General features: G+C 42.0%; 1 protein-coding gene across 1 annotated transcript in view; it reads right to left on the reverse strand.

Annotated features, from left to right (window-relative positions):
• The window catches only part of LOC110125374 (trichohyalin), a 48,350-nt gene extending 22,404 nt beyond the window's left edge, over positions 1-25,946 (reverse strand). Inside the window, exons 1-2 of the mRNA XM_070467122.1 lie at positions 25,805-25,946; positions 22,267-25,042 (exon numbers count right to left, since the gene is read on the reverse strand). Coding sequence (XP_070323223.1) covers positions 22,267-25,042; positions 25,805-25,942 — 2,914 coding nt within the window. The 5' untranslated portion in view covers positions 25,943-25,946. The remainder of the gene's footprint in view (positions 1-22,266; positions 25,043-25,804) is intronic.
• Positions 25,947-26,801: the final 855 nt, after the last annotated feature.

Raw genomic sequence — 26,801 nt, forward strand, 5'->3', positions numbered from 1 at the left:
TGGTCAGGAAGTCATGCAGATCAAACCATTATTTTAATCCAGGATAATAAAGGTTATGATAGAGTTGTCATGGGAACACGTGGAAGGGGCACCTCACCCAGACAGTGGGCTCAAGGAGAGTAGCTTAGAGAAGGTGCAGCTTGTGCCCAATCTTGTGGGACAAGTTGGATGTAGGGTGTGAGATAGGGAGGGATAGAGGTGAGGTTGGGAAGGTTAAGCAGGGGAGATCAGGAAAGACTCTGTAGGCAAAGGTAAGGAATTTAGACTTTATCCCGTGGACTATGGAGAACCATTATCGGGTTTTAGGCAGGAGATGACATGATGACATAGACAGATTTGCATTTTAGAGAGGTCACTGTGGCAGAAGCATTGAGAATAGATTGGAAGAGGGCTAGATAGGAGATAGCAAAGTCACCACAGTAAACTAGATGAGAAATGAAGGCCTGACCAAAGGTATTTACAGTTGGGCTGAAGAAAACATTTGAATGAGAAAGATTTTAAGAAGTAGAAATCCATAAGTCTTACTGACACATTGGATATAGTAGGTGAGGAAGAGGAAAGAATCAGGAGAAGGTCTGGGTTTTTGGCTTGAGCAGATGGACAGAGAGTGGGACTCTTTCTGGGGAGAGGGATGTGAAAGGAAGAGTTCCATTTTGAGTACATAGAGTTTGAGGTGCCTGTGAAACACCGGGACAAAGAAGTCCAAGAGGTGATAAGACATACAGGTTTGGAACTCAGGAGAGAGATTGGCTGGAGAAACAGTCTTGGAAGCCACTGGCAGAAGTGAGATGACTGTCCCCTCAAGAAGAGATGAGACTGACTGGGGAATTGTGTGGTGCAGTGGTCCTCACCCTTGGCTGTGCATTAAAACTATCTGGAGGAACTTTTTTTTTAAAGTTTTTATTGAAATATAATTTACAATGCTGTATTAGTTTCAGCTATACAACAAAATGATTTAGTAATATGTATATATATTCTGTTTTATATTCTTTTCCATTATAGGTTATTATAAGATACTGAGTATAGTTCCCTGTGCTATATAGTAGGTCCTTATTGTTTATCTATTTTATATACAGTAGTATGTATATTTTAATCCCAAGCTCCCAGTTTATCCATCCCTCTATTTCCCTTTGGTAATGATAAATTTGTTTTCTATAAGTGTTTCTGTTTTGTAAATAAGTGCATTTAAAAAATGAATATGTATCATTTAAAAAATTCCACATATAAGTGATACCATATGATACTTGTTTCTCTCTGATTTACTTCACTTAGTATGATAATCTCTAGGTCCCTCCATGTTGCTGCAAATGGCATTATTTCATTCTTTTCTAAGGTTGAGTAATATTCCATCATGTCTATATGCCACATTTTCTTTATCCATCCCTCTGTTAGGGACATGTAGATTGCTTTCATGTTTTGGCCATTGTAAATGGTGCTGTTATGAGCATTAGGTTACGTGTATATTTTTGACATGTATATTTCTTTGGATATATGCCCAGGTTTGGGATTGCGGGACCATTTGGTAACTCTATTTTTAGTTTTTTAAAGGACCTTCATACTGTACTCCATTGTGGCTCCACCAATATACATTTCCACCAACAGTTTAGGAGGGTTCCTTTTTCTTGGGGGGAACTTTGAAGAATCCAGATAGCCTGGGATCACAACATAGACCTGTAAAATTAAAATTTCTTGGAATGGACTCTAGACACCAATGATTTTTTAGAACTCTCTTGATGATAAAGTGGCCACTAAGGTTGAGAAGCACTTGGCATAAGGAAGGAAGAGTGAGAAAAGGTGACAAAAGGGGAGGAGAAGCTCATGAGGGAGCCTAAGAACTTTCCTGAGAAGTCAGAGAAACTGGAAAGAAGGGGATTATGGATGCTTAGGGTGTGAGAGGTCAAGAAGAAAGGAGTGAGTATCCCTCTTCTACATAATCTTCAGTCACTTCCTAAAGTGGCCCTTTCCTTAGGTACGTGCATACTAAGTTGCTTCAGTTGTGTTTGACTCTTTGTGACCCTATGGGCTGTAGCCCGTCAGGTTCCTCTGTCCATGGGATTCTCCAGGCATGAATACTGGAGTGGGTTGCTATGCCCTCCTCCAGGAGATCTTCCCAACCCAGGGATCGAACCCACATCTCTTACGTCTCTTGCACTGACAGGCAGATTCTTCACCACTAGCGCCACCTGGGAAGCCTTCCTACAGGTACCTAATCTGTTTCCTATCTCCTGCATTTAATGCTGCACAGATGCTTATCTGTGTCTCTGTTCAACCTATACCTGATGTCCAGGATTCCTGCCTTTTTCCATTTCATGTCAGTCTGCATCCATTCCAAGTATCAATATGAGACTTGGTTCAAAGCTCTTCCTCCAAGATCTGGTTAATTTTATAAGGTTCTGATTATTCCTATTTAGAGAGTCCCTTATGCATTTAGTTGTTTACCAAAGATGACCAGCTGTGGAGCAGTGCAGAGTCCTGGACTTAGACTCTATGGATCTGGGTTCAAGTCCTGACTCTGCTGCAAGTTAATTGTTTGGAGCTTTCCAGGGATCTAATTAGAGCTCATTAGTTCCCTTACCTGTGAGGTATTCAGAGTTATAATTACATTGAAGAACTGATAGAAGTTTACATGAGAATGTGAGAGAGCTATACATGTGTTATAGTATAGGGTAGTATAAATAAAATTTACACTTGTTAGTAGTTTGCTTTGCAATCACCCCAAAGTCTCTGTGTGTATATTTGATTTTTCTAACTGGATTATAAACTTCTTAAAGTTTTAACTTTGAAAACATCTGTTTTGTTTCTTTTCTGCCTCCCTAAAAGGGGTTTAGTGGGATATTGAGATTCTGAGGCAGGCACACATTTGTAGGCCCATGCTGGTTAACCAAGTGCAGCATCCCTGAGAATGTTGCTCCCAGGTGACAGAACTTCAGGATCATTGCACAGGGACCAAGAGTTAGAAGACAGTCTGCACAGATGTGGGTTTTCTTCTGGTCCAGATCTGTAGGCTCCAAACACGTAAGAGATAAGTCTAGGTGTGTGCAGGAAATGGGAAAGGATTGAGGCAAAATCATCTGATGGCCCTCTCCAGCTTACTCTGAGGAAAATCCCAAATCCTTCAGCCTACCAGACATGATTAGTGACTCTACAGAATGACCTCTCTGACCTCATCTCCTGTGACGCTCCTCTTACTTATTTTGCTAATCACTTTTACTATTCTCTGAACATACCCAGCAACATGCTGCCTCAGAGCCTTTGCAGCTGCTGTTCCCTCTGCCTGGAATGCCCTTCTCCAGATATCCATTGGTTTCTTTCCCTTACCTTGTTTAGGCCTGTGCTCCAAGGTTACTTTCTCAGGAGACCTACCCTGATCACCTTATTTAAAATTGTGATGCTCAACATTCTTTATCTTCCTGCCTTCCTTCCCTCCACCATGTTATCACCTGTCATTATCTGATGTAATATGAATTTTACTAATTTTTCTATGTTTTTTAAACTGCTGTATCCATGGTGCGTAGATGATTCTTGGAACATAGTAAGTACTCAATATTTGTTGATGAATAAATAAATTAGGAAATGAATGGATTTTGCTTATCAATGGCCAAGATATTCTGAACTGGTAGAGACTCATTTAGGTCAAGGAATCTGGCTTTTTCCCCTTACTCTAGTTTCTTTTTGGCTTCTTTATAAGTTTTTTTTAAAATCAAATTATCATGAAAACTTATTAATTCCTGTGGAGCAATGGCTCTTTAGCTTTTTGGCTTTTGTTTGTTTTCTCTCAAAAGGAATAAATCCTAAAGAGGAGTTTCCTGAATCTTAATTCAAGCCCTCTCCTCTTGTATCTCCTGAATGTGGCCCCTGGCCTTCCGGAAATTCCTACCAGCTTTTGGAAGAAATTTTCTAAAAGTAGCCAGTCCTTCCTTTGAACTTCAAAGACAAGTGAAGAGAGGATTAGGAAAATATGATTTATATATATGTCAGTTTAACTCTCTGATGAGATTGATAGTGTTGGAGGTACAGCTGTTTTCTAAAAGAGCTGGATGAAATTTCAGAAGCTGAAACACATGAGCTACTAGTGAAGGGGTATTTGAATGTGTGTGGACACTATTCTTTCTCTCTATTTTCAGAGCAAGCATATAACCATGGCTGCATGAATCATTGATCCCACTCAGGAGAGCAGCTGCGATGTGATTCTAAAGCCCTTTGGTTCTGTGCTCAGACACATGGAGGGATTAAATGTGAGGTTTGATTTCTTTTATTCGTTGTCTGACTCACCACAAACTCATCCAGCTATACCATAGGTGAGAGTAATGCACACAAGTGACAATATCTCAGAGCTTTATTTTTTTTAAACCAGGTTCTGACAGAGGCTGTGAAACCACTTGGCAAGAAGACCAAGGTAGAGATTCTGGGTTATGTGGGAGGTTGCACCCTTACATTATAGAATCATAGACTTGGATCATCTAGTTAAACTTGGAAATCATCTAACTCAAATCTCATTTATTGTAAAAGTTCGTCTGCAGTGATCCTGACTAATGGTATTGCAGACTTTTCTTAGGCAAAGTTAGTGATGAGAAGGGTTCTACCTCCTAAAGTGGTGAACTCTGGATACTATTAAAACTGAAAGAGAATTTCTTTTTAAATTGGGTAAAATTACCTTCCTTTTAACTTGTGCCTATTGACTGTAGTCTTACTCTCACCAGCAGTGTAGAATTCTCTCTTATTCTATGTGGCAGACTCTGATAGTTGCCAATGCCTCTAACATCCTTTAGGCTTTGCAGGTGGCCCTAGTGGTAAAGAATCTGCCTGCCAATGCAGGAGACCCAAGAGATGCAGAATTGATCCCTGGGTTGGGAAGATCCAGTGAAGGAGGAAATGACAACACACTCCAGTATTCTCACCTGGAGAATCCCATGGTCAGTGGAGCCTGGCGGGCTATAGTCCATGGGGTTGCAAACAGGACACGACTCAGTGTCTGAGCACAGCACACAGCTCACATCCTTTAAGACTTCTTTAGGAGAAAAGTCTTCATTACACTACTGTGGAAGAACTCCAGATTGCAATGCCTGTCAATGTCTGGACTGAGCAGTGCAAGGCAAAGTGTTCTATTTCTTTCTATTAATCTAACCTAGGCTACTTTAAGGCATTTTTAAAATTAAAATTAAAAAATTTTTAATTGTGATAAAATACATATAACATAAAATTGCCATCTTAATCATTTTTAAATGTTCAGTAGTGTTAAGTACATTCACATTGTGTACAACCAATATCTACTACTCTTTCCATCTTAGAAAACTGAAACTCTGTCCCTTTTAAAGTGTAATTCCCCACTTCCTTCTTCCCCTGGATCCTGGCAGCCATTATTCTACTTTCTTTTTCAGTGAATTTGACTACTCCAGGTATTTTATATGAGTGGAAGCACACGGTATTCATCTTGCTGTGACTGGCTTATTTCACTTAGCATAGTGTCTGTAAGGTCTTCCTTGGTGGCTCAGGTGGTAAAGTGTCTGCCTGCAATGTGGGAGACCCGTGTTCTATCCCTGGGTTGGGAAGATCCCCGGAGAAGGAAATGGCAACCCACTCTAGTACTCTTGCCTGGAAAATCCCATGGTCGGAGAAACCTGGTAGGCTATAGTCTGTGGGGTCGCAAAGTGTTGGACATGACTGAGAGACTTCACTTTCACATTCAGTGTCCTTAAGTTTCATCCATGTTGTAGCATGTGCCAGAATTTCCCTCCTTTCTAAGGCTGAATAATATTCCATCATTTATGCATTCATCCATCCCTGAATACTTGGATTGTTTTTATCTTTTGGCAAACGTGAATAATGTTTCTATAAAACTAGTGTATAGTTATTTCTTCCAGACCTTGTTTTCAATTCTCTTGGATATAAACCCAGAAGTGCAATTCCTGGATTATATGATAATTCTATTTTTATTTTTTTGAGGAACTGCCATACTGTTTTCCATAATTGTTTCTCAATTTTACCTACACATTGATATTGCACATGGTCTCAACTTTCCCACATCCTTGCCAATACTTGTTGTTTTCTGTTTTTTTTTTTTAAATTTAAATTTTATTTTTTATAATAGCCATTCTAATGGATATGAGGTGGTATCTCATTGTGCTTTTAAAAATTTTTTTTAAACTAGTTTTTTGACCTGTACACACCACTACATTTATATATTTATTTTTGGCCGCACTGGTTTTTCACTGCTGCCTGCGGGCTTTTTCTAGTTTTGGAGAGGGGGGCGCCTCTCCAGCTGTGCATGGGCTCCTCACTGCAGTGCCTCCCTTGTGGCCGAGCACAGGCTTCAGTAGTTGCGGCACAGGGGCTCGGTGGCGGCTCTGGGGCTCTAGCGCACGGGCTCGATAGTTGTGGTGCGCGAGCTTAGTTGCTCAGTGGCATGTGGAATCTTCTCTGACCAGGGATTGAACCCATGTTCCCTACCTTGGCAGGCAGATTCCTATCCACTGCACCACCAGGGAAGTCCTCATTGTACTTTCTTTTTTTTTAATATTTATTTTTAATCGAAGAATAATTGCTTTACAATATTTTGTTGATTTCCACCGTACATCAACATGAATCAGTCATAGGTGCTTTTGATTTGCATTTCTCTGATGATTAGTGAGGTTGAGCATCTTTTTGTGTGCTTGCTGGCTGTTTGTATACCTTCTTTGGAGAAATATCTCTTTAAGTCTTTCACACACTTTTAAAATTGAAATATAGTTGATTTACAGTGTTGTGTTAGTTTCTGGTATACAGCAAAGTGATTCAGCTATGTATATAGACATAGTCTTTTTCAGGTTCTTTTCCATTGTATGTTAAAGCAAGTATTGACTATAATTCCTTATGCTGTACAGTAGGACCTTGTTGTTTACCTGTTTTATATATAGTAGTGTGTATCTGTTAATCCCAGGTTCCTAGTTTATCCCTCCCCTCACCTTTTCCCATTGGTAACCATATACTTTTATTTTTTGGCTGTACCAGGTCTTCACTGCTACATGAGAACTTTCTCTAGTAGTGAGAAGAGGGAGCTACTCTTCAGTCACTGGTCACTGGCTTCTCACTGTAGTGGTTTCTCTTGGGGAGCACAAGATCTACGGTGCATGGCCTCAGTAGTTGCAGGTTCCGGGGCTACAGAGTGCAGGCGCAGTAGTTGTGCTGCACGGGCTTAATTGCCTCATGGCATATTGGATCTTCTGGGATCAGGGATCGAACCTGTGTCATCTGCATTGGCAGGCAGATTCTTAACCATTGATCCACCAGGGAAACCCTATTAGTTTGTTTTTTTATCATATACTTTTAAATTGGATTGTTTGAGGCTTTTGTTGTTGATTTTTACAAATTATTTTTATATATTCTAGATATTAATCTCTTATCAGATATATGATTTGCAAATATCTTCTCCCATTCTGTGGGTTGTCTTTTCACTCTGTTGATTGTGTCCTTTGATGTGTAGAAGTTTTGAATGTTCAGGTAGTACAATTTATCTATTTTTACTCTTCTTGCCTTTGCTTTTGGTGTCATGCTTTAGACTGCTTTATCTTAAAGCAATCACAGTTTCCTGCTCTCCTGTTATGATTACAATCAATGAAAAGCCCTGATTAGATCTGTTATGCCTAATGCTATTAAGCTTGGGACCGTCATTCTACCTTCTCAACATTTGCTTCTCTAAAGTCTACTCACCCTTCAGTTCAGTTCAGTTCAATTCAGTTCAGTTCAGTCGCTCAGTCGGGTACGACTCTTTAGGACCCCATGGACTGCAGTATGTCAGGCTTCCCTGTCCATCACCAAGTCCTGGAGCTTACTCAAACTCATGTTCTTTGAGTGGGTGATGCCATCCAACCGTCTTATCCTCTGTCACCCCCTTCTCCTCCTGCCTTCAATCATTCCCAGCATCAGGGCCTTTTCCAGTGAGTCAGTTCTTCGCATCAGGTGGCCAAAGTATTGGAGTTTCAGCTTCAGCATCAGTCCTTCCAATGGATATTCAGGAATGATTTCTTTTAGGATGGACTGGTTGGATCTCCTTGCAGTCCAAGAGACTCTCAAAAGTCTTCTCAAACACCACAGTTAAAAGCATCAATTCTTTGGCATTCAGCTTTCTTTATAGTCCAACTCTCACATCCATACATGACTACTGGAAAAACCATAGCCTTGACTAGATGGACCTTTGTTGGCAAAGTAATATCTCTGCTTTTTAATTTGCTATCTAAGTTTGTCATAGCTTTTCTTCCAAGGAGCAAGCGTCTTTTAATTTCATGGCTGCAGTCACCATCTGCAGTGATTTTGGAGCCCCCCAAAATAAAGTCTGTCACTGTTTCCATTGTTTCCCCATCTATTTGCCATGAAGTGATGGGACCAGATGCCATGATCTTAGTTTTCTGAATGTTGAGTTTTAAGCCAGCTTTTTCACTCTCCTCTTTCACTTTCATCAAGAGGCTCTTTAGTTCTTCTTTGCTTTCTGCCATAAGGGTGTTGTCATCTGCATATCTGACTGAGCTTATTGATATTTCTCCTGGCAATCTTGATTCCAGCTTGTGCTTCATCCAGTCCAGCATTTCTCATGATTTCTCAGTCCTGCATATAACTTAAATAAGCAGAGTGACAGTATACAGCCTTGATGTACTCCTTTCTGGATTTGGAACCAGTCTGTTGTTCCATGTCCAGTTTTAACTGTTGCTTCTTGACCTGCATACAGATTTCTCAGGAGGCAGATCAGGTGGTCTGGTATTCCCATCTCTTTAAGAATTTTCCACAGTTTGTTGTGATCCACACAGTCAATGGCTTTGGCATAGTCAATAAAGCAGAAGTAGATGTTTTTCTGGAACTTTCTTGCTTTTTTGATGCTCCAGTGAATGTTGGCAATTTGATCTCTGGTTCCTCTGCCTTTTTGAAATCCAACTTGAACATCTGGAAGTTCACGGTTCACATACTGTTGAAGCCTGGCTTGGAGAATTTTGAGCATTCATTTACTAGTGTGTGAGATGAGTGCAATTGTGTGGTAGTTTGAGCATTCTTTGGCATTGCCTTTCTTTGGGATTGGAATGAAAACTGACCTTTTCCAGTCCTCTGACCACTGTTGAGTTTCCCAAATATGCTGGCAAATTGAGTGCAGCATCATCTTTTAGGATTTGAAATAGCTCCACTGGAATTCCATCACCTCCACTAGCTTTGTTCATAGTGATGCTTCCTAAGGCCCACTTGATTTCGCATTCCAGGATGTCTGGCTCTAGGTGAGTGATCACACCATCATGATGATCTGGGTTGTGAAGATCTTTTTTTTTTACAGTTCTTCTGTGTATTCTTGCCACTGTTTCTTAATATCTTCTTTTGTTAGGTCCATACCATTTCTGTCATTTATTGTGCCCATCTTTGCATGAAGAGTTCCCTTGGTATCTCTAATTTTCTTGAAGAGATCTCTAGTCTTTCTCATTCTATTGTTTTCCTCTATTTCTTTGCACTGATCACTGAGGAAGGCTTTCTTATCTCTCTTTGCTATTCTTTGAAACTATGCATTCAAATGGGTATATCTTTCCTTTTCTCCTTTGCTTTTCAGTTCTCTTCTTTCCACAGCTATTAGTAAGACCTGCTCAGACAACTATTTTGCCTTTTTGCCTTTCTTTTTCTTGTGGATGATCTTGATCCCTGTCTCGTGTACAATGTCATGAACCTCTGTCCATAGTTTTTCAGGCACACTGTCTCTCAGATCTAATCCCTTGAATCATCCTTAAAGGCCAGGCCAAGTGATTCTCCAGCAAGAAACCCTCTGTCTAGCATTCCCCACTCGGATAGAGTTTTTTTTTCTCTCTTGGTCCTTGTACTTGATTACAGGCCTGTCAGAGTGTTCTGTGGATTAAGCATACTGATTTATATACATTACATCTCTCAGTAGACTGTGAGCTCCTCGGGGGCAGGGATAATTTTGCATGTTTGTGCCCTCTACAGTACTAGCATTGTGCCTTGTGTTTAGCAGTTCTAGCCCAGACTGGTTGACATGGCAGTTACATGCCAGATTCTGTTCCACAAATTACAGTACTCATTGAGTAGGCTCTTTTCATTGGGGTGGAAAGCAATAAAATATTTTAAAACGTGGAATTTAGAGGTCAGGTCTGGATTTGAATTTTGTTCTTGTCACTTACAAGATACATGACTTTGGAGGAAGTTCCTTAATCTCTCCTTGCCTTGAATTGCTCATCTATAAAGTGGACAAGATGAAAAGCACCAGATTTACTAGGGTTTGTGAGAGGATTCCATGGAATAAGGCATGTGAGCACTCAGCATTGTCCCCGACACACTCAGGGGAAGCTAGTGATGTGCTTAGGGAGAGTTAGTGATGGCTATTGTTTTTTTTTTTTTTTCTGCTCGTTTTTATTTTATATTTTTTCATTTATTTTTATTAGTTGGAGGCCAATTACTTTGCAATATTGTAGTGGTTTTTGTCATACATTGACATGAATCAGCTATAGATTTACATGTATTCCCCATCCCAATCCCCCCTCCCACCTCCCTCTCCACCTGATCCCTCTGGGTCTTCACAGTGCACCAGGCCCAAGCACTTGTCATGCATCCAGCCTGGGCTGGTGATCTGTTTCACCCTAGATAATATACATGTTTTGATGCTGTCACCCTAGATAATATACATGTTTCAATGCTGTTCTTTTGAAACATCCCGCCCTCACCTTCTCCCACAGAGTCCAAAATTCTGTTCTGTACATCTGTGTCTCTTTTTCTGTTTTGCATATAGGGTTATCGTTACCATCTTTCTAAATTCCATATATATGCGTTAGTATACTCTATTGGTCTTTATCTTTCTGGCTTACTTCACTCTGTATAATGGGCTCCAGTTTCATCCATCTCATTAGAACGGATTCAAATGAATTCTTTTTAATGGCTGAGTAATATTCCATGGTGTATATGTACCACAGAATGGCTATTGTTTTTTTACCTGTATCTGCAAACAATTGTTTTTTCTCTTAGACCCATCACGAGGTGTTGTGATTGTCTTCCTGCTGCAGAGATTGTGAATTCTTGATGACAGACACCCTGCCTCTGTATCCCCTAGTGCCCAGCACAGTGTCCAGCAAACTTAAGTCATCAGTGTTCACTGGGTGAATGAATGAATCTGAGACTTTTGAACTGCAGTCCCCACCTTATATGTATGTAAATATTACTGTTACTAGTAGGCATCACACTGTGGGGTCTTATAAATGCATACTATTAATGATTTTCTTGGCTTTAGGGAAGTGTGTGGAAGACAGTGTGAAAGACAGACTTGTTAATTATGAACTTTAAGCAGAATGAATTAGAATGCCACAGATTGATAATAGTAGGAGCAGACAGGTGGAGTGGAAAAATTAATGACTAAGGTAGGTGTGGGGGATGGCTTTATGGAGATGACGTTTGAAGTGAGGTTTTAAGAATGAGTACGATCTTAGTTAAATAAATCCACCGCTTGTTTAAATCCTAATCATTCACTAAAGTCCAAGACAGATGCTTCCTCTACCCTGAAGATACTTGTTGTGCCCCACCTGCATATATCTGTCCCTCTTTTGAACATCCATGGTGCTTTCTTATCATCAAGTTACAGTACTTGATCTGCATGAAGTGATCAAAAATTTTTGTACATAGAATTATAGCATCTTTACTTACATGCATAGCTCAGCCTTTGCTCTAACCCTGACTAATCCAAGCTCTTTTAAGGCAAGGGTTGTATCTTTCCAGTTATTTAGTGCCTAGAATGGAGAAGGAAATGGCAACCCACTCCAGTATTCTTGCCTGGAGAATCCCGGGGACGGAGGAGCCTGGTGGGCTGCCATCTAGGGATCTCATAGAGTCAGACATGACTGAAGCGACTTAGCAGCAGCAGCAGTGCCTAGAATGTGCCAGGTGCCATATGAGGTACTCTGCAGATCCTTACAGCCACCCTATGGAGAAGATATTATTATCAGAATTTTTAAATGAGGAAACTGAGGATCAAGGAATACAAAAATTGAGTAGTTGGATCAAGATTGGAACTCACTTCTTTCTATTGGACTCCCAAACTGCTGCTCTTAACTGAGTAGGCTACTATATGATGCACTGCACAGTTAGGGGTGATAGCTGCTGTAGTAGAGACTGGTGACCAGTACATATGACAAGAGTCTTACTTGTTCACTGGGCAGAGAGTGCCAAACTGTGACCTGATTAGCGTTTGTCATCTTTTTCTAGCCATCTAAGAACACAGGGAAATCCCCTGGACGGAGGAGCCTCACCGTCTACAGTGCGTGGGTTCTCAAAGAGTCAGACTCTGCTTAGCATCTGAACAGCCTCAAGGACACAGGGAATCCAGTGATCAGTAGGTGGCGCTAGAACCCCATGTGATAATATTTCTCCAGTTTGCTTCCAAAGTATAAATGGTGCAAAGTTGTCTAGTTAAGTTGGAGTCTAGGTGGCATATTGGGGTGTTGTTGGCAACCAAGTTGCAAATGTGACTGCAGCCAGATCACAGAGGGCTTCTTTGAGCATTCAGTCGACACATACACTTATTGGGCATGCACCATAATCAGCCAGTTTGTGTATATGTGTGTGTGTGTGTGTGTGTGCATGCGTGCCTCCCTTGCTAAATGTTACAGAGAGAAATCAGGGAATGCAGGTAACAAATTTCATTTCAAAGTACTATGTGATAAATAAAAAATACTATGTGAAAAATCAGATCAGATGGGCACTGTCTGTGCCACCCACTAGAGGTGCTTTATTATGCTTTACCATAAAGGGCTGCAAACCTGAGTTCCTGGCCCCCTCCCCTGCCATATACACACTTTATTCAGAAGCATCTTTGTTGTTTCATCATCTTTGTTGGTCCATCATCTTCAAACCTTCTATGTTAGAAACTTGCTTCTGTCTCATTGCCTTATATGGCAAAGGAGGAGGGTAGAGTCTAAAATCATTTTGAAGCAACCACTGTTTTTGATGTAGAGGGTACAGTGGCAAACAGGACAAACAAAATCCTTGTTCTTGTGGGCCTTAAGTTCCAACTGAGGGGAAATAACTATAAACAAGTAATATAAAAACAATGTACCAGATATGAAAAGTGTTGACAATAGCAGCAAAAAGAAGAGGATGTGATTGAGAGTGATTGGAAGACTCTTCTTTTAGATTAAATGTTACAGAAAGCTTCTCTGAAGAGGTATACTCTTTAGCTGATACCTAGATGAAATAAGAAGGCAGCCACATAAATCAGGGAGATGCCCATTCCAGACCAAAAAAATTAGCTGCTCTAAATAGGAATCAGCTTATCCCACCAGAATCAAAGAAAGAAGTTCAGAATGGTTGGTGACTGTACAAGAGACTGTTGAAAGATGAGGTCTGGAAGAGACCCAACATAGAAAGGCCCTGGGAAGAATGTTGAATTTTATTGTCAGTGTGGTGAGAAACTGTCAAGAATTTTAAGCAGGGGAGTGACATGATGTGGTTTACATTTCACAGAGGAGTGAGGACCTCCATCAGGAAGCTACTGCTGTATTCCAGGAGAGAGATGGTGGTGATGGGGGTGTTAGGACTAGACATGGCAGTAATGGTGAATTTGGGCCACACTATATTTTGAGATAGCAACAAAAGGACTTGCTGATGAGCTTGATTTTGGAGGAAGGAATGATTAGAACAAAGTATATACCTTAGGTTTTTGCCTGATCATTGTGGATGGTGCTACCGACTTACTTAAATGGGGGACATTAAAGGAGAAACAAGTTAAATTGAGAGTTCTGTTTGGGAATGCTAAGACTGAGATGCTATTTAGATGTCCAGGTGGAAATGCCAAGTAGATTATTGGGGAATATGTGAGCCTGGAGTTTAGGAAAGATGTTAGAGATGAAGATTGGAGAGCCTCAGAAATACTGACACATTTAAAGCCAAAGAACAGGGTAAAATAGCCCATAGTTAGAGGAGAAAACAGCTCAGTAGTCTGTCCCAAGGGGAAGAAAGTTAGGCTGCAGTGAAATAAAGAACAGTTTTCTGCAGGGAAATGATGTCCCTTTCTAATTTAGGTATATTTGAAGAAAGCGCTGTGAGTTATCTTCACAGTTTTCATGATTCTCTCAGAGTTTGAGAAAAGATGGTGCTTAAGACGGACAGTCTTCATTTTCACTTGAGAAAATTTGGAAGGTTGCTCTATGGTTTAGATCTAGAGAGCTGCTTTTTTTTTTTTTTCCCCCCGCTGGCAGCAGAGTCTACTTCTGGTTAGCCTGTAACACATTAAAATGTTTCTCCTCCCTCCTTTCACACCCTCTTAAGGGCAGACCCCCACTTCTCATTTTTTGCTTTTGGGCTCAACTTTTATAGCCCCCCAGTCTGCCATGTTCCAAGGCCTGCATGGGCTTAGGTTGTACCTGTGATGGGGAAATTATACAGATCAAGTTGACCTAGTTCAATTCAGTTGCTCAGTCATGTCTGACTCTTTGAAACCCCATGGACTGCAGCATGCCAGGTTTCCCTGTCCATCACCAACTCTTGGAGCTTGCTCAGACTCATGTCCATCGAGTCGGTGATGCCATCCAACCATCTCATCCTCTGACATCCCCTTCTCCAGCTGCCTTAAATCTTTCCTAGCATCAGGGTCTTTTCCAATGAGTCAGTTCTTCACATCAGGTGGCCAAAATATTGGAATTTCAGTTAACATCAGTCCTTCCAATGAATATTCAGGAATGATTTCCTTTAGGATGGACTGGTTTGATCTCCTTGCAGTCCAAGGGACTCTCAAGAGCCTTCTCCAACACCACAGTTCCAAAGCATCAATACTTCAGTGCTCAGCTTTCTTTATGGTCCAACTCTCACATCCATACATGACCACTGGAGAAAACAGCTTTGACTAGATGGACCTTTGTTGGCAAAGTAGTGTCTCTGCTTTTTAACATGCTGTCTAGGTTGGTCATAGCTTTTCTTCCAAGGAGCAAGCATCTTTTAATTTCATGGCTGCAGTCACCATCCACAATGATTTGGAGCCCCCCAAAATAAAGTCTGTTACTGTTTCCATTGTTTCCCCATCTATTTGCCATGAAATGATGGGACCAGATGCCATGATCGTAGTTTTCTGAGTGTTGAGTTTTAAGCCAACTTTTTCACTTTCCTCTATCACTTTCATCAAGAGGCTCTTTAGTTCCTCTTCACTTTCTGCAATAAGGGTGGTGTCATCTGCATATCTGAGGTTATTGACATTTCTCCTGGCAATCTTGATTCCAGCTTGTGCTTCATCCAGCCCAGCATTTTGCATGATGTATTCTGCATATAAGTTAAATAAGCAGAGTGACCGTATACAGCCTTGATGTACTCCTTTCTGGATTTGGAACCAGTCTGTTGTTTCAAGTCCAGTTTTAACTGTTGCTTCTTGACCTGCATACAGATTTATCAGGAGGCAGATCAGGTGGTCTGGTATTCCCATCTCTAAGAATTTTTCTGGAGTTGAGCTGGAGTCCAGAAAAATAAATGACCCAATCAAAAAATGGGCCAAAGAACTAAACAGACATTTCTCCAAGGAAGACATACAGATGGCAAAAAAAAAAAAAAAACACACGAAAAGATGCTCAACATCACTCATTATCAGAGAAATGCAAATCAAAACCACAATGAGGTACCATTACATGCCAGTCAGGATGGCTGCTATCCAAAAGTCTACAAGCAATAAATGCTGGAGAGGGTGTGGAGAAAAGGGAACCCTCTTACACTGTTGGTGGGAATGCAAATTAGTACAGCCACTATGGAAAACAGTGTGGAGATTTCTTAAAAAGCTGGAAATAGAACTGCCATATGACCCAGCAATACCACTTCTGGGCATACACACTGAGGAAACCAGATCTGAAAGAGACACGTGCACCCCAATGTTCATCGCAGCACTGTTTATAATAGCCAGGACATGGAAGCAACCTAGATGCCCATCAGCAGACGAATGGATAAGGAAGCTGTGGTACATATACACCATGGAATATTACTCAGCCATTAAAAAGAATTCATTTGAATCAGTTCTAATGAGATGGATGAAACTGGAGCCCATTATACAGAGCGAAGTAAGCCAGAAAGATAAAGACCATTACAGTATACTAACACATATATATGGAATTTAGAAAGATGGTAACAATAACCCTGTATGCAAAACAGAAAAAGAGACTCAGATGTATAGAACAGACTTGTGGACTCTGGGAGAAGGCGAGGGTGGGATGTTTCAAGAGAACAGCATCGAAATATGTATATTATCTAGGGTGAAACAGATCACCAGCCCAGGTTGGGTGCATGAGACAAGTGCTCGGGCCTGGTGCACTGGGAAGACCCAGAGGGATCGGGTGGAGAGGGAGGTGGGAGGGGGGGACTGGGATGGGGAATACATGTAAATCCATGGCTAATTCATTTCAATGTATGACAAAAACCACTGCAATGATGTAAAGTAATTAGCCTCCAACTAATAAAAATAAATGGAAAAAAAAAAGAATTTTTCACAGTTTGTTGTGATCCACACAGTCAACGGCTTTGGCATGGTCAATAAAGCAGAAGTAGATGTTTTTCTGGAACTTTCTCGGGTTTTTGATGCTCCAGTGAATGTTGACAATTTGATCTCTGGTTCCTCTGCCTTTTTGAAATCCAGCTTGAACATCTGGAAGTTCACGGTTCACATACTGTTGAAGCCTGGCTTGGAGAATTTTGAGCATTACTTTACTAGTGTGTGAGATGAGTGCAATTGTGTGGTAGTTTGAGCATTCTTTGGCATTGCCTTTCTTTGAGATTAGAATGAAAACTGATCTTTTCCATTCCTGTGGCCACTGTTGAGTTCTCCAAATTTGCTGGCAAATTGAGTGCAGCACTTTCACAGCATCATCTTTTAGGATTTGAAATAGCTCCACTGTGCCGGCGTCCAGCCTCAGCAGGATCCAGGGGTACCCTCAGGATGAACGGTGTCGGCGAGAGAGAGATGTGAGACCAGCCTTGATAGGGCCAAGTCTGCAAGGGAGAGAGAGAGAAAGAAAGAGAGAGAGAGAGAGAGAGAGAGAGAGAATGACCAGACGGGGGTGTTTGCAGGGTCTGGCAGAGTCTGGCAAATCTTTATTTTTTACTGTAGCTTTTATATTCTAAGTTAGTACATTTTTAGGGGAAGAAAGTTTAACATTACATCATCTTGTCCCTCAGGAAACCAGGGTGTTTCCAGTAGCTTCTTTGTGTCTTATACATTATCTTCTGGCCTCGGGGCCTATTGACATCTTATGACCTAGGTGAATGCAAAGCTGTTTTCCTATAATCTATTCTTTAATGAACACAAAGGTTAGTCCTTTTGCAGAAGTTATTAGTTGAATTTATCTAAAAGGTTTACAACACAAAGACTCTGCAGCTCCGGTGAGGCAGCCCCTGTTTAGCATTCCTGGTTAAAGTGAACAATTCTAACCACTTTTAAAATAATATTTTTGCATTACATTAATATGCATTTGCCAAGCAGGCTAGAATGCCAGCAAAGGGGTCTAAATTGAAACACTCCTTTCATCCTGGATAATCTTATAGGATACTGCTGTCCAGGGGACATGTTGATTAAAGTTCTAAGTTGATTCTGTTTGGAGAGAGATCGGGGAAGGCCATCTCCCTGTGTCACAGAGATTAGGGAGTAGTCTAATATAGCAAGCATCAGAAAGACAGAGATCATCTTTAAGGTGAGCGCTGGGGCAGCTTTTCGAAATTCCTGAAGTCCTGATCTGCCTTGCTTGTCAGGCCTCCTCCTCATGACCTTGTCATGGGTGGGATCTCGTGTGCTGGCTCCCGGCACCATTGGAATTCCATCACCTCCACTAGCTTTGTTCATAGTGATGCTTCCTAAGGCCCACTTGACTTCGCATTCCAGGATGTCTGGCTCTAGGTGAGTGATATCACCATCATGATCTGGGTTGTGAAGATCTTTTTTGTATAGTTCTTCCATGTATTCTTGCTACATCTTGTTAATATCTTCTGCTTCTGTTAGGTCCATACCATTTCTGTCCTTTATTGTGCCCATCTTTGCATGAAGAGTTCCCTTGGTATCTCTGATTTTCTTGAAGAGATCTCTAGTCTCTCTCATTCAGTTGTTTTCCTCTATTACTTTGCATTGATCACTGAGGAAGGCTTTCTTATCTCTCTTTGCTATTCTTTGGAACTCTGAATTCAAATGGGAATATCTTTCCTTTTCTCTGTTGCTTTTCAGTTCTCTTCTTTTCACAGCTATTAGTAAGGCTTCCTCAGACAACCATTTTGCCTTTCTTTTTCTTGTGGATGGTCTTGATCCCTGTCTCGTGTACAATGTCATGAACCTCCATCCGTAGTTCTTCAGGCACGCTGTCTATCAGACCTAATCCCTTGAATCTATTTGTCACTTCCACTGTACAATCATAAGGGATTTGGTTTAGGTCATACCTGGATAGTCCAGTAGTTTCCCCTACTTTCTTCAATTTAAGTCTGAATTTGGCAATAAGGAGTTCAGTTCATGATCTCAGCCACAGTCAGCTCCTGGTCTTGTTTTTGCTAACTGTATAGAGCTTCTCCATCTTTGGCTGCTAAGAACATAATCAATCTGATTTTGATATTGACCATCTGGTGATGACCATGTGCCGAGTCTTCTCTTGTGTTGTTGGAAGTGGGTGTTTGGTATGACAAGTGTGTTCTCTTGGCAGAACTCTGTTAGCCGTTGCCCTGCTTCATTTTGTATTCCAAGGCCAAATTTGCCTGTTACTCCAGCTGTCTCTTGACTTCCTACTTTTTCATTCCAGTCCCCTACAATGAAAGGGACATCTCTTTTGGGTGTTAGTTCTAGAAGGTCTTGTAGGTCTTCATAGAACTGTTCAACTTCAGTGTCTTCAGTATTACTGGTTGGGGCATAGACTTGGATTACTGTGATATTGAATGGTTTGCCTTGGAAACGAATAGAGATCATTCTATCATTTTTGAGATTGCACCCAAGTATTGCATTTTGGACTCTTTTGTTGACTATGAAGGCTACACCTAACTCTGTCCTTGTATTAGCTGTTTCTCTCCATCCCAAACATCTGTCCTGCCAGTTTTTCTCTCATCTTCTGCTAAGAAAACTTTGTGGCTCCTACTATTAACAGAAAGAAAAAATCCCAGATAGAAAGGCTTCATGGTAGATTTTGAGGTCCTCCATGATCTAGCTCACTTGGCCCTTTCAGCTTTGACTCTCTTTATGTCTGTGTGTGTACCTTTTGCTTCATCAGACTTTCCTGGGCTTTCCTTGTGCTGTCTCCCAGCCTCGTTGCCTTAACCGCTCCCGTTCTTTACTGCCTGGCTGACCCACTGAGAGCCTCCATGACCCCTGAGTAGGTTCCAGACTGCAAGACCACTCACCTGGTTTATTCTCCACCCTCTGCTTTAGCTTTCTGGGGTGAGTCTAAGTTGTGGAGAACATTTGTGCAGAAGACCCATCTTACCTATGAACAATTATGCCATTTAAACAACAGCCAGCATATGGGCCTCCCCATTGAGCTCAAGGCCCAGGACAAGCTGTGACCTTTCTCATCCCCTCTCTCCTAGGATCATGGCCCTAGTTTAGATGCTTTCCTTATGAAGCCTTTTAAAAACCTTTTCAAGCAGAGCTACTCCCTTCTTGGTGTCATGGCAGCAATTTTCTTGTACTTAGGACATTTTGTCTTATTTAATGGTTTTTTGCTGTACACATATTTCTTGCTATTAGATAGGAATCTTCTTCAGGAAAGGAATTGTTATGAAATTTTATACCCTTCCGATCGTAAAGATGATCTGATAGTCCTCAGTATCCATTCTTATCTACTTCTATGTTTCCTAGATTCCCTTATGCTAGAGTTTTAGATGTGAATTACATTTTATCAGTTAGGTGATTTTGCATGATATTTGGAAGATATTGTTACTTGGGCTATTTCTCTTGGCAAATAAGGTTATGGAGTCATGGATGTTGATAGGCAATTTTGGCAGCAATGCGAGGCCACTTCTGGATTCCAGCTTCCTCATTCCTTAACTGCAGCACTGGTGATATATTGAACCCAATAGTTCCAGAAGTTGCTTCCTGTTTTTCAATGATTCAACCCATATAATTCTGGGCACTAAATCCCCTTTTGATTAAAATATCCAAAGAGGTTATTTTTCCATTCACTTACTGAATAAGGGTCTCATTAATTTCCCTTGCCTATTACTGCATAATAGATAGGAAAGGCCTTATAAATATTCAGTTGAATTTATTCTGAAGTCAGACTAATTTTCTCCATCTGCCTATCTATTCAACAAATGATGAGGGCCACTAAACTGCAGGCATTAAGTGCTAAGTAGTACAAGTTTGAGTAAGATACGGTCTTATTTCCAGTTTGGTAGGGGAGATAATTACTGTAGTGTAACAAATGATATCGCAGGAATGAGTAAAAATTCAGGGGAAGGAGTGCTTCAAGTATTCAGGGAGGCTGCCCGTAGATGTGATATTTTAGTTGGGACACAGAGGATGCTGAGGTTTTTGCCATACTGAGAGAGGGGGGGAAGGTATTCCAGGCTGTTGAATTGTATATTAAAAATATGAATTATTGAAAGTCTATGGTATACTAAGAAAAAGTATTAAATACTCCTTGGAGGGGTCTTTCATGAGATTAGGCTGGGTAGGTCATCTGGGTTAGATTGTGGAGGTCCTGTGTGCCATGCTGAGGAGTATGAACTTTATTCTCAGGTCACTGAAGAGAAGGGAGGTTAAGGTGGTGGAAGTGGAGAAGTGGGAAGAGATTTAAGTGGTGTGGTGGATGTAGAGTTGGCAAGACTTAATGATCACTTGCGGGCTTCCCTGGTGGCTCAGATGGTAAAGAATCTGCCTACAATGCAAGAGACCTGAGTCCAATCCCTGGGTCAGGAAGATCCCCTAGAGAAAGAAGTGGCAACTCACTCCAGTATTCTTGCCTGGAGAATCCCATGGACAGAGAAACCTGGTGGGCTACAGTTCATGGGGTCGCAAACAGTCAGACATGACTGAATAACTAAGCACACATACACACAATGATCACTTGAATATGGAGCTCAATGAGTGGAAGGGGTCAAATTTGACTCCACTGCAGGGGAAGGAGCCGAAAATGATATTTAGATAAATTCCTTTTGACTCCTTGTTATTTGTTTCATATTGATTCTTATTTATTTAAGTGCCTGGGAGCTCAAAGAACAAAGAGATCTTAGAAGTGGAGAAATGAGTTCTTATCCTTGGAAAATGCCTACAAGTGAAGATAGGATGGCCCTATAGTGAAGAAGGAAGAGTCACTGAGGCTGATGCTCACCAATCATTTATTGGGTATTTTAATACAGTCCCATAGACTTTCTAATGAAAGGTTTTCAGGCTCAAGGAGCTAGGGATCAACAGTGTTGGCTTGTTGGAATTTGCCAACAGATGACATGTTTTCTCTCTGTTTCGCGTGATCAGAAACTAAAAGGCATCAAACTGGAATCAATCCAATCAGCTCTCATGATGGGAGCTCAGTGGCCAGTCCTGATGAGGGGTAGAGATATGGGCATGGGAGTGTTGTGGACATCTAGCAGCCTCTCACTGTATTTCATTTTTGTGTGGGCTATGAGGCTTGCAATTCTTGATGGTTTAGCCACAAGAGCTCTTTCAGTCCTGGTATCCTCTCCTCAGGTTATAATGTATATCTTCAGAATGCCTTTCCTGTTTCTGAACTTTTGGGTGAAATTCCTACCTTTCAATGATCCAGTCATGTCCCACTTACACAGAGAACAAACCAGGAAATGATTTAAATCCCCAAATTAATCAAAATTGGGATCTGATTATTTCACGCAGTTTACCACTCCGATTTTACCCAACCAGAGCACCCTGGAATTGCTGATCAAAGAACTGAAATGCCCTAGAAGTGAATACTAGTTCCTACAAGCGTCATTGTGGTTAGATAGAGTAGAAGAGAGAATTAAGATACACATTTTCAATCTTTTAAGCAACAGTAAGGATGAACTTGATGTGTAGATTTCTTCCTTGGCTTCATGTAGCTTTAGCTCTTGGTGCAATGCACAGCCTAGTGCCAAACCCCTTTCTGCTCTTGTACGTAGTCATAGAGTGGATTGGGAGCAATAGTTGCCTTGATAGGGTGACTTCCACCCTGTTCTCTTCTTTGGAGCCTCCCAGCATTCTGGGTTGGATGGAAGGCCAGGTCACTGTGTCTTCCTTGGGAACTTGGACTCTGGCCATCTTCATTCATATGGAATTTTTCTCTGTTGGCACATCCTTGCTGGGTCCCATGGGATTGTTGATACTGGGACTCTTGATACCTCTCTTTATCCTTATGGGTTTGCCTATCCTGTTGTTGACAGTGTTGATCCTCTTCATGAGTCTGCCTGTCTTGTCTCTGATGGGTCTGCTCATCTTCATGGATTTGCATGTCTCGTCTCTGACCAGTTTGCTGATCCTCACGAGTCTGCCTGTCTTGTCTCTGACGGGTCTGCTGATCCTCATGGGTTTGCCTGTCTCGTCTCTGACGGGTCTGCTCATCTTCATGGGTCTGCCTGTCTCGTCTCTGACGGGTCTGCTCATCTTCATGGGTCTGCCTGTCTCGTCTCTGACGGGTCTGCTCATCTTCATGGGTCTGCCTGTCTCGTCTCTGACGGGTCTGCTCATCTTCATGGGTCTGCCTGTCTCGTCTCTGGCGGGTCTGCTCATCTTCACGGGTTTCCCTGTCTCGTCTTTGACGGGTCTGCTCATCTTCATGAGTCTGCCTGTCTCGTCCCTGATGGGTTTGCTCATCTTCATGGGGGGCCTTTGCCTGTTCTCGTCTCTCTGACGGGTCTGCTCATCTTCTATGGGTCTGCCTGTTCGTCTCTCTGCGCGGGTCTGCTCATCTTCACGGGTTTCCCTGTCTCGTCTTTGACGGGTCTGCTCATCTTCATGAGTCTGCCTGTCTCGTCCCTGATGGGTTTGCTCATCTTCATGGGTCTGCCTGTCTCGTCTCTGACGGGTCTGCTCATCTTCATGAGTCTGCCTGTCTCGTCCCTGACGGGTCTGCTCATCTTCATGGGTTTCCCTGTCCCATGTCTCACATGGAGTTTCCTGACCCTCATGACTGTGTCTACTGCGGCTCTGGTGGTCCTGCTCTTCCTCTGCCTGGTGGCTCTGCTTCTCACCATGACTCTGCCTGGTCTGGTCCTGTCTGTGGCCCTGCTCACTACTGTGTGATTGCCAGCCTCTCCCTTTGTGACAGGGTGGCCTTTCTTGCTGAATTTGTGCTACTAGTTTGTGTTGGCTATCCACTTCGGACTCCCATGCCTGGTGACTGTTCTGCTGCCCTTCCCTTGTCTGGAATCTCTGTCCCTGATTTCGGTTTACTTCCTGTCCTTGAGTCTGTTGACTTGGTCTTCCTGGCCTTCCTGATTGCTCAACACGTGAGTCTCTGCTTTTTCCCTCGCTCCCTTGGAAGCACCTATTTTGCCTAGTTTCACCAGTCTCTGATTGACCATATTGGGAGTTCACACCTTGTCTGTCTGTCTGACTATATCCAGTGCTCAGGCCTTGTCTGTCTGTCTCATCATAGTGAGAACTCTGGCCTTGTCTGTATGTCTGACCATAGTGAGAACTCAGGCCTTGTCTATCTGTCTGATCATAGTGAGATCTTTGACCTTGTCTGTCTGTCTGACCATATTGAGAGCTCCAGCCTTGTCTGTCTGTCTGGCCATACTGAGAGCTCAGGCCTTGTCTGTCTGTCTGACCATCGTGAGAGCTCAGGCCTTGTCTGCCTGTCTGACCATCGTGAGAGCTCAGGCCTTGTCTGTCTGTCTGGCCATAGTGAGAGCTCAGGCCTTGTCTGTCTGTCTGGCCATAGTGAGAGCTCAGGCCTTGTCTATCTGTTTGACCATAGTGAGATCTTTGGCCTTGTCTGTCTGTCTGACCATCGTGAGAGCTCCAGCCTTGTCTGTCTGTCTGACCATCGTGAGAGCTCAGGCCTTGTCTGTCTGTCTGACCATTGTGAGAGCTCAGGCCTTGTCTGTCTGTCTGACCATTGTGAGAGCTCAGGCCTTGTCTGTCTGTCTGACCATTGTGAGAGCTCAGGCCTTGTCTGTCTGTCTGGCCATAGTGAGAGCTCAGGCCTTGTCTGTCTGTCTGACCATAGTGAGATCTTTGGTCTTGTCTGTCTGTCTGACCATCATGAGAGCTCAGACCTTGTCTGTCTGTCTGGCCATAGTGAGAACTCAGGCCTTGTCTGTCTCTCTGACCATACTGAGTCCTCAGGCCTTGTCTGTCTGTCTGGCCATAGTGAGAGCTCTGGCCTTGTCTGTCTGTCTGATCATAATGGTAACTCTGGCCTTGTCTGTCTGGCCTTGTCTGGCTATAGTGAGAGCTCAGACCTTGTCTGTCTGTCTGGCCATAGTGAGAATCCAATTCTTGCCTATTTCTCTCACCACAGCCTGATTCCTGACCCAGCCTTCCAGACTGTTCATTATAAGAGCCCGATTCCTGTTGGTTTGTGTGGCTATACTTAGGGTCCTCTCTAAGTCTTCCAGACTGGCCATAGCTTGACTGTTGTCCAAGCCTATCAGATTGGCCATAATGAGAATCTTGAAGTTGTTTCTCATACTGATTTAGGGCAAAGACATAGCCTTGTCTTTCAGGATTGCCACTGCCAGATTTATTACTCAGTCTTTGACCAGAGCTGGAGTCCTGATCCTGTCTCTCAATCTGACCATAATGAGAGTCCCTGTCTTGTCCCTCAGTCTGACCATAGTGAGAGTCCTTGTCTTCTCTCTCAGATTGATCTTGGTGGGTTTCCTGGCTTTGCTTCTCAGACTGACTGTGGCAGGAATCCTGCCTTTCTCCCTCAAGCCTCTTCCTGTGTTGTCTGCCTGTATTTCTTGGAAACTTACGGTCTTGTGTTTCCTCCTGCTTCCTTTCTTGCTGAGAGGTTCTATCTCCACTTGATTCATTATCCAGCCTATGATAGCAGGCTTGGGCTAGCTGGAACACCATCAGGAGATATTCATGAAAATCAACATGCTCGTTTCTGTTTCTATCCAAGAGGCTCAAGATGGTTTCCACAGTCTCTGGGTCATTTGGTCTCTGTGTGAAGATAAAACAAGCAAAAAAATCAGATGTTCTCCTATGGATAGTGTCAATATCTGTGCCCCAGTCCATTTAGTCCTGCATAAACCTTCAATTGAGAAATCACTAATCTAAAGTGGTATATTCTTGGTTCTAGTCTTTGATAAGTTGCTTCTCAGAATCTCATCCCTTGCTGGACCAATGGGAGCATGACAATAGGGATAGATACACTTATTTAAAATCAGCTTCATTAATAATTATTTTGAATCATTTGAGGAAGGTGTCCCATTCCATCCCATGCTATGTTGTAATTGTTTGTTCATCTGTTTTTTCTAACCACACTGTGAGATCCTGGAGGGAGGGGAAGCTGGTTTTATTCATGTTTGTATCCCCAATGCCCAGAATAGTGCTGGTATGTAGTAGATGTTCAGTGACTCTTTACTGAACAAATGAATGATGTGATGTGTGGACAGCACTTAAACATAGAAATCAAGATACAAATCTTAGATTTTCTCCTGAGAAATGATTTCCATCCTGAAGCTATACTCCCTCTTCTTTGAACTAAAATAAAAGGAGGTATGTATCTGTGTGTGTGTGTGTGTGTGTGTGTGTGTGTGTGTGTGTGTGTGTTCTGGAAGAGAACTACTAAGGAGCTGCCTGAAATTCTTTTAGTTACAGAGTAGATCATGAACAAATAAAACAAAAAGCATGACATTCTAAAGGCAGGTGTCAGTGTAATTCACACTTGTCTCCATGGGGCTCAGAGTCTGAGCATCTTACCTGGAGGATGTCTCCAAACTCAGCAAAGAGCAGCTGCTTCAACTCCTCCTTGCATAGTGAGGTGGAGTCCCCATTCTCTTTGGCATATTTCTGGAACACCTTAATCACGGTGAGTATGCTGTTCAGGAGTTCGGTCATTTTGGCAAAGATGAAGGAACCTAAAAGAAGAAACATTATATTGTCTGTATTTATAATGAAGACCAGGAGACAGCATTTCCAGAGGAAAAGTGGCCCCTCTTGGTCAGGGAAAAAATTTTAAGAAATGACAGAGCTCATTGTTAGCTATACTCTTCACTCTCTTTGACCCACAGTCAGACTCCAAATATCATGTGTACAATGGAATAAAGGTGAAAACTATGTGTCCCCTGCTATAAAAAGAGACGATGTCCTAGAATACAAAATATTATAGGGATTTTATATGCTTTGTCTTCTACTTCAGGTGGGACTTGCTTGACTGAAACGCTCATATTAGAACAAAAAGGAAGGGAGAGCAGGAAGGCCATAGAGGTAGGGCCAGAAGCCCGTGTGATAAGGCACAATTTTCTACCAATGACCAACACTCTGAAGAGGGCACTCAGTAGATCCTCTGAAAAGGCCTCAGTCTTCTAATGAGCTTCACTTAGGTGGGTAAGAAGGCTAGAGGTCTCTTGCCATGTGCCAAGGAAGCTTTCTGAGAGACTAAATTCCAGCAAGTGCTTCTGGCCTGCATGGTCATGTTGGAATATTATAAATATATTGCAAGTAGAATAAGTGGATATAAAAACTGTTATAGATAAAAATAGCAAGCTAAATTAACTGCATAGATGAGAAGAAATATGCACAGTCAGATAGGTTTACAGAGCTATGTTGGGAGGCTGGAGTCTTTTGGGATCTCCATCTCAATAATATTACTTCTATGATGTAAAAATTCTAGTTACTGAGTTTGCAGGCCTCTAGACTGAAGTCCTAACTGCAAAGCACACCGTATTTCCAAAAGCATGCCAATGATGCCTCTAAG

Source organism: Odocoileus virginianus, chromosome 5, assembly GCF_023699985.2.
Source record: "Odocoileus virginianus isolate 20LAN1187 ecotype Illinois chromosome 5, Ovbor_1.2, whole genome shotgun sequence".
NCBI lineage: Eukaryota > Metazoa > Chordata > Mammalia > Artiodactyla > Cervidae > Odocoileus > Odocoileus virginianus.